This window comes from Diuraphis noxia, unplaced genomic scaffold (assembly GCF_037042655.1).
Source record: "Diuraphis noxia isolate RWA-SAM2 unplaced genomic scaffold, SU_Dnox_SAM2 contig0003, whole genome shotgun sequence".
In the NCBI taxonomy this organism is placed as follows: domain Eukaryota; kingdom Metazoa; phylum Arthropoda; class Insecta; order Hemiptera; family Aphididae; genus Diuraphis; species Diuraphis noxia.
The window spans coordinates 5,470,620-5,479,748 of NW_028301713.1; the positions used below are offsets into that span (position 1 = coordinate 5,470,620).

General features: G+C 35.3%; 1 protein-coding gene and 1 pseudogene across 1 annotated transcript; both read right to left on the minus strand.

The window, feature by feature from the left end:
- Positions 1–2,699: 2,699 nt before the first annotated feature.
- On the minus strand, positions 2,700–3,719 carry LOC149056576 (uncharacterized). Its single transcript, XM_089223122.1, has one exon. It carries the CDS (start codon positions 3,717–3,719, stop codon positions 2,700–2,702), a length of 1,020 nt encoding a protein of 339 aa, XP_089079248.1.
- A 31-nt stretch (positions 3,720–3,750) lies between these two features.
- Positions 3,751–5,334, minus strand: LOC149056577 (uncharacterized; annotated as a pseudogene).
- Between the last annotated feature and the right edge of the window lie 3,795 nt (positions 5,335–9,129).

The following is a 9,129-nucleotide window of genomic DNA, read 5'->3' on the forward strand; positions in this document are numbered from 1 at the left end:
ATTGTTTCCAAGAATCGATGTCTCGCCGCACCGAGCAACTACCGTCGCACGCAGAGCCGCCGGAAGCAACTCTCACACGCGCACGCACATATCAATGCATAGCGAAAAACGAAATATATTCTAGTATGCATAAGTATAAAAACTACTAAAAGCGGTAGTAAATTAATCATACTTCCTGAAGTTTGATTGAAATTTAAAAAAAATGGTTGAATTTATAATCTTCTAGACTATGTTCATTAGGAATCACTTTTTTGATTTAAAATCCGATATGCTCAAAATAAACACAAATAAAATGCAATTATTTTATGTAAATCATACGTTATACATCGAAATGTATCACACAAAAACACACACACACTCGAACATAGGATTGGTTAAATCTATATCAATCTTGGCATCGATATCCGTGTCCATGAAAATTTCTTTGGCCGAGGTTTTAAATGCTCTATTCTCTGCAGAATTGTCGATATGTGGTCTATTGTATGTAGCTTCCAATTTTAGATTATAATATTTAATTAGGTGTTTAGTTGATAGTGTAGTGATCACGTCGCCTACAGGTATCAGTAGTCAAGGATGATGTTTGGAAGGTGACTCTTGAGTTAATTTAAACAACGTGGAATTCTTCTTAGTTAGATTATTTGATTATTTATTTTGACAAAACATATATTTATTTATAAATATGAAAGCTGAATTGTATTTAACAAGTTAAGTATTCTGAATGACTAGAATAAATTCGGTTCGACTCGAATATTTTCCAAGTTCAGAATATTATTTTTAAGAATTGTTCTAAGTCCAATTTAATAAATTAAAGAACAGACTGGCGTGTAGGTGCTCTGGCTAGTCTGGTTAAGTCGCGTCTGAATACAGGCCGTTTCGGGATCTCTTGTATAGTGCTACCCTCTACTCCCCATAGTCTACTTGCTCTTGTCGCTGTTCTCACGGGTGTGGTATAATTATCTAGACTGACAGGAAATGTTACTCGCCCACATACAAGCCAAATGTTCATCCCGCACAGCTGCAGGCCTTGATGATTTATATTATTATTAACATTTAAAATATATATTATTATATTACACTAGCTGACCCGGCAAACGTTGTTTTGTCTAAATTTTTTTTTTTAATTAAGTTGACCCGGTAAACTTAACGCCTTCAAATAAAGTCTATATTGATAATACAATTCAAGTATTCCATTGTAATGAATTGTTACAGAAATCAATATATTGCATTTTGATAAACAATGTTTTTCGTTTTGTTTTCTGGTGCAAAAATAAACAACGAAGACGGTTTTCCAACATGCGAACTGGCAATGTACAGCTGCCCGTGCGAAAAACATAGAAATTCCAAATTGATCCGACAGACTTCCAACGATTGGCCTTGCGATTTATTGATTGTCATCGCAAAAGCCAATCTAACGGGAAACTGAATCCGCTTAAACTGAAATGGAAGATCTGTTGGAATGATCGGAATTTGTGGGATAAGGACTTCCTCCCCTTTGAAATTGCCTTTGATGATCGTTGATTGTATTACATTGTTCATCAGTTTCTTGACGGACAATCGTGTACCATTACACAATTTAGGAGGATTTAGATTCCGCAACATAATTATGATCGATCCCACTTTTACCTTTAAATTATGCGGTGGAGTATTTGGCATATCAAGCGAGTTCAAAAATTCTGTCGGATAGTTGACCGCTTCGTTTTCGTCGGTCGTGCTGTCAACGGATTTGTATGAACGCAGTTCTCCAGCAATTTTACCCTGAATTGTAAAATTCAAGCTATCGACGTCCTTATTCCTCGCTGCTAGTATTGCCCGTTCACTCATCCAATCAAGATTGTTATAATTGACCTCAATGCTTGGGAACACTTTTGTAATGAGTTCTTCCTTCGACGATGTGAACTCACAAAAATTTGCCGGAAACGATATTAATCCAGTCAAAACATCAATCGGAATATGTCCATTACCAAGCGCCAGCAGTTGTCTCGAGAATTCAGCAGCCGATGGGTCGTTTTGCAACGCAACTCTCATGTTCATGGTCAATTTTAACTTCATGACATGCCGCCACAAAAACGACGATTTCAGGTATGCATTAATTTCATCGGCAGCAGTAGATTTCGGAATGACGGGAAGTGGTGTTTGACGAAAATCTCCGGAGAGCAATATCATTGCCCCACCAAATCGTTTCGAATTACCCCGTAAATCTTTCATCGTTCGGTCAACTGCCTCCAAAGCTAGTTTATGTGCCATCGTGCATTCCTCCCAAATGATGATTTTGCATTCTCGCATCAATTTCGCTGTCGCTGAATTTTTGGTCGTTGTGCACGTAGGCTTGTCAACCATGAGAAGATTCATTGGCAGCTTCAAAGCTGAATTGCACGTTCGACCGCCTTTCAACAATTTGGCAGCAATGTCAGAGGATGCGACAGCCAACGCAATTTGTGATCTTGACCAAATTGTTGCCAGAATCAACGAAATGACGAACGTTTTGCCTGTCCCTCCAGAAGCATCGAGAAAGTAAATTCCTCCCGTTCCATCATCAACATCCTTCATCAGTGAATCGTATACATTCTTCTGCTCGGCATTCAACAGCGGCACATTTTTTCGGACTCTTTCAGCCTCTTCATCTAGATCATAGTTTTTCTCCCGCTATAATTCAAGATTGAATGTAGCGTGCCTCGATTTGGCGCTGGCATTCCCAAAGTTCACAACAGACTGCCGCACATGAGCACGCACATGTCTTCGATCAGAACTAATGCTTCGTTGCGAATTTCGTCGTTACTTTCAATATCAAAATTAAAATTTGTCGTTCGAACTCTGTGCAAAATGTCATCAACCATCTTGTCCTTGTATTTCTCCCACAGTGCATTCGGGTTCGATGGATGACATGTGGCTATGATGATCGCAAACAACGTACGAATTTGATTAGCTGGCGCAGAAACGGTTGCATCGGCGAGTGTTAAGTCCCAATGTGAATCGTTTTTGAGCAAATTCAAGCATTTGCAAGCTTCCCGAAAAGTTGTGCACAGTACACCATCGACAGTATGCAGGGAATTGAAGGATGTCGGGCCCCTAACGTTCACCAAAAGTAAGCGAAGATAGAAGCATTCGTCTTGGCATGGATGAACTGTGTATATTCGTCCGAGGGAATCAGTCGAATAGACATCTGCGAAGCCAGCAACAGCATCACCTTTCTTCCTACGTTGACATGCAGCATTCCATGTATAATAGCGTATGCCAAACACAGCCATGTCACTCCCTTTGTTCACATATTTGCAAACATATTTAATAGATTTTATGAAGTTGCAATACTCAACATTGCAGTGATTTGAGAACGTTTTCGACAAAAGTGGACAATATGGAACGATCCAGCGATTATCGACGACGACATCTTTTCCCTTGACTTTCATTATGATTGATCTGCCGTTGTCATCTGGAGAACGACGCCGATACAATGGATATCCGTCGATTCCGCTGATTGTGTCAGCCACAAACGGACGCGGAAAACGCTTAATGCAGTTTCCGTTTTGCATGCACGGTGACCCAGGATTCTGAGTTCCGCAAGGGCCATGTATCATGTTCGTGGTCACAACAGAATGCAGCTCAGGATCTGGTATTTCGGCAGAAATGATCGAATCAATATGATCTGGTCGGACCTTGTCAAACATCCAAAGCAGAATGTGCACATGTGGTAAACCACGCTTCTGCCATTCAACCGAGTACATCCAACAACGGATTGCGCCAAAGACCTTCTGCTTAACGATGTAATTCATGAGTACTACGATCTTTTGTTTGAATATTCGTGATGTCATGTCGATCACTTGGTGTTTGTCCTGTCAGCAACTGATTTGTAATTTCGGGCCATTTCGGATTGCAAGTAAACGTGATGAACAAATCAGGTCGTCCGTAATTCCGCACGTACGTCATCGCATCTTGAGCATATTCATGCATGTGGCGCGGGCTTCCAATAGAGTAGCTGGGAGAATAGTCAAACGACCAATGTTGGCCGCGTCTCCTTCGGTAGCGATGGCATCACGCAAGTGGATGTACTCGTCTGATCGTAACTTTGACTGATTGAAGCGAATGGAATTGAGACGCTCCGTTTCGACCTTGACGTACATGTCGACGCAGTACTGTTGAAACAACCGGCGATATCTCAATATATGATTGTCAACATCTTGTCGAATCATCAATCGATATGCATAAAAATTCATTGAGCTGACATTTTTATTCATTTATTCTCCTGGAATATGAATTCAAACTTAGTTATAGTATGAAAAAGAAATGATGACCTGTAAAAAAACCTGTCATTGGGTTGACCATCTTTATATTTAAGTGATAGCCATCCTCTCTTCGACAGAACATCAACGGGTATTGAAGTGCATTATATGACCGATGAGTCTCGTACATGCGCTGCAATTGTCCACCATCGCGACGCTTAAGAACAATATCGTGTGATGCCACATTTCGCCAACAATCACCACTGCGACTTCATTGATAGTGGGAGCATTGAATTGTCTTTCATGGCTTCCAGAGGGTCTTTTGTCTGCTCTGATAATGATTTTGTGGTCGTCAGAATGCATTGTGTCCAATCCGGTTTTGAACATTCTGACCAATTGATTATGCTCATGCAGAAGAATTTGCAATTGTCCGATTATTTCACGTTAATTCGCAGGAAAAATTGCACACCGCTGTTCTAGTTCATTTTCCGAATTACCAACGAAATATATCTTAAGGAACTTATGATCTTCGTTTGGTTGTGGTAACAAAGCGCCTGCTCGATGGTGAATTTGTCCTTGAATCTGAATATTTAAATGGTCATTTGTAAAAAAAAATGTGTTATTATTACAAACGCCTTTACCTTATAACTCGGTTTGTAGCCTGGTTGTTCAATAACTTCTGCTCCAAATGACGTCATTTGAAAACTTCCATTATATTTTTGTGTATTCACCAGGGAATGTTTTGATTGGATTGTATTTCCATATAGAAACGAATACAATGGCTCTGGTGGTTGAGCTAACACTGGTAATTTAACCTTACCAGCAGCGCAGCATAAGCCGGGGGTTTCCAATCGAAACTTCAATGCCTTGAAATGCATACGATATATAATGAACCGATATCAACACACAAAAGATCTTTGTAAGCGACTGCGGAATCGTATTCGAAAGCAGCGCGATTCAAGGCTACATCTGAACTTCTTCTTCTTATATTAACATGTTGTCGAATTTGAGGCGGCGTTTGTGCAGCCCGGGCCTGTGTATTATGAGCACGTCTTAATTCATTAATGTTTCTTGCATTACGTGTACACCGTCCAATGTTTGTTTTTCTCATAGGAGGCATGATTCAAGCATAACAATTCTCTCCAAAAAACAATAGTCGTTTTTGATTGAAAAATTCATTAATAACATAAAACGATAATGTTTCAAAATAAAATGAATAATGTGCCAAATATTATTATTATTATTATTATTTTACTCTAAAGTTCTAAGTGTCTATAATAAAAAATGTATATCAACCAGAATATAAAAATATTTTTTTTTTCGATTTTTATCGATATTAATCGATTTCAAGCCCTGCTATTATCGATATTTGTATTATTATTTATATTATATTTATTTTTTTATTTTTATCTGCTAGAGGGCGCCACCGGTGTAACTCAGTTTTTGTCTCTAAATCTTTAACTCACAGGAGTTAGGTCCATAATTTATGCTATTAACCCGCTCCCCGACATTCTCTATCATTTAAAAAAAATTTTAGCCAAATCGGCCCAGCCGTTCTCAACTGATGCAATTTCAAATTTTTTGTCTCCATTTTTATATATATAGATTTGAACATTTGGTTCTTGGAACTTTTGTAATAATGCATAACCCTACGTCCTGTGCACCTTTAATGAGAACATTTTTATAGTCGTCTGCTTTCATGATTTATTATGACCCTAATGTTAATGATTTCCACGAAATGCTTTCTCTCCTACAATTACAAAGTTGGTCGCACCCTACCCTAGCTTGGTTCGGCTAGTACCTAGTTGATTGTGAACTATACAACGCGGGACGCTAGTCCATAGCAATAGCAATTTGAGTAATTGTATTAAGTCTCTTTTTGATGTTTCTATAAAACTGCTGTAGTTGGTCAAATTATCTGTATTTTTCATGTAATACCAATTGATTTTATTTGAGAGCGATGTGCCTGTCTTCACAAACCTAACCATGGGCATTGACAATGTCCATGCGTGTTTTTTTAGCATTTACTGCTTCGTTTGAATTTTCCACATGGTGTCCACGCTTAAGACTATCGCGATTTGAAGCAGCTGAAACTGAAATCAGATAAATATTTTACTAGGTATTAGAAAAAAAGTGTATAGGAAAAATAAATTAAATAAATTCGTATTTTATATAGCTTGAATATCGATGTCTACATGCAAATATTATAATTAGTTAAGTACGTTATATGAAATTATAATATGTCTTACACAACTGTTACCTATGAGAATATCGGTTTATGAAATAATTTTATAGAAATGTTTAATATTTACTTATGTTCTTGTCTGAATTATGTAATTTTTAAAATAATTTTATTAAGATTTTTAAATATGTACCCAAATATGTTTTCATTAGGAATAATATTAAATTTATATGTGTTTTCATATAAAAATAAGAAATTCCTATTGTATTATAAAATATGTATACGATCAAATATATTTATCAAAACATCTATGTCTATACTTGAGAATATATATGTTACAGGCAAAGTAGAAAGTCGGGAGTTGTGCACAATGACCGGGCACTGTGCACAATGCCCGATTTTCAAAGGCAAAGTTGGAATAAGTTAACGTTGCCCGGGCATTGTATACAGTGCCCAATTAGATTTGGGCACAGTAGATTAAATATTGAATATTATATAAAAAATTAAAAATAAAGATATTAAAAATAAATAAAGTTGCACAGCTTTAATATTTAATTAATTTATTAATAAATTACAATTATTATTTATTTGCTTTATTTATTACCACATACACCACTATTATGACACTACGACCAGATATTTTACATTTACACCGGTTGGTCTTACACAATGTATTGCAAATATACCTATCGTACCCTTGGCTACCTAAATTAGAAGATTTTCTTGCCACTTCTCTTAATGAAATTTGTACTGGTGGTACACCATCAGCCTGGATAAACACCTCTTTACATATTGTGAATTGGTTCCGACTGTAGAGTTGATGTAGTCTGCCCTCGTTTGTTCCAATTTCATATAAATTATCTTTTACTATAAAAAAAATTATTAATTAAAAATTATTTTAAAATTAATAATTACCAAAAAGTATAACTCCTAGAATACACCGAAGATCACATCTGTCCACTTGAATCTGGGCAGGGTACACTTTGCCCGGGCAATCTAGTACAATGCCCGGTCAATGTATGACAAATTTGAGTAGGTATTAAAATTATCATTCTTACATTGGCCAAAATGTTCGGGTATTGTGCACAGTTAGCATTGTATAACAATGCCCGGATTTCCTACTTTGCCCGTAACATATGTATATAAATATAATAAATAAAAATTATTTGTGTATATAATAACGTTATGACAATAATTGTATGGAAATATTTTCAATTATTTTAATATATTATTACATGAGTTTATCAAAAATTATTTAACAATTTATTTTACTAATATTTTTAATATGTATGTAGGTATATTATTAACGAGGCCAACTATGCTAGTTGTACAAGATTTTATCTAAATTATGATATTTTTCCATATTTTATACAATTTAGGTTATTTTTTCCTATTTATTACTAAGACGTGATGATTTGTATGTATAAACACTGAGATACCTACTTTTAATAGTAGGTATAAGCCATAAGGATTGTATCCTAACATTTTGAACACAAAAAATAATATCATTTTTATTTAAAATATTTTTGTATAAAGCAATATTTTGTTTTAATAATTTGTCGATAAAGTTATATTCCTACACGAAGTGTTTTATTGTTTTCTACAAAGTAATATAAGTAAGTTATGTATATAAAATATGAATAAGATATTTACCTTCATAATTGTAAATTTGTTCAGTTGGTTTCAAAAAATCTTGAATTTCTCGCTTGGTTGTGGTTGGTTGTTGTTGGATTATAATATTTGAACCTGAAAATAGTATTATTATTATTAATTTTATATATTTTATCTAATACATTTTTATATTATGAAAAACTAATACTTTCGATGTTTTTCTTTGCTATGTCTGATGAGGTTATCTCTTCGCGTGAATATTTCTGAGCATATACGACATGAAATCTTATTGGATACATCGTGCGACTTGGCATGTCTGTGTAGATTTTTAATCAATGTAAAGGTTTTATCACATATACTACACGAGAACATGATTATGTCTGATGAAAACTGAAGAACGCTAATCGAAATCGCGAAACAAGACTTTACTCTTCAACGAAAAGATGGGTAATGAATTATAGAAAAATATCTTGTACTTTAAATAACAGTGTGAAATAGTTTTATCTAAGCGAATTATTGACGCATGAGCTAATATCAAACTAGTGGTGAAAAAATGAACTACGGTGTTCATTAAAGTAAAATAAATAATAATTTGATTTTTACAATACTTGTAAAATATTTGTATACACTTGAACGGTAGTAACAGACTGATGTTATATTGCTTTGGGCACTATACTTTATGGCTGGAATTCATCGACAATACTCGGACGTGCCACTACAGGCTTGTACAGGTCTGTAGTCGGATGACGTTGTTAGGCGTGAGGACAGGTGGCGGGGTATTAAATATAATTTAGGGTGGTACTTTGTTGGATTGGAATGTTTCAATGTTTATAATGATGTATAACGTATGATTTAGCTAGATGTGTATTCGAATGTGATTATAATCTGGAAATAGTAGGTATAATATTTTTAGATAAGTGTGGTGTTGTAGGTACCTTATATTATATTACTCGTATGTATGTATGTATGTATGTGTGTATGTATGTATGTATGTATGTATGTATATATGCATGTAAGTGTTATGTATGTGTATATGTATGTGTGTGTACATGTATGATATACTCGATACAACTGTACATATGCATATTATATATATTTTTAAAAGGAAAATAAAAGGGGAGG

What these genes read in the sequence shown, in the direction of transcription:
- LOC149056576 (XM_089223122.1), bottom strand. Translation starts at nt 3,719, where the DNA reads ATGTACTCGGTTGAATGGCAGAAGCGTGGTTTACCACATGTGCACATT.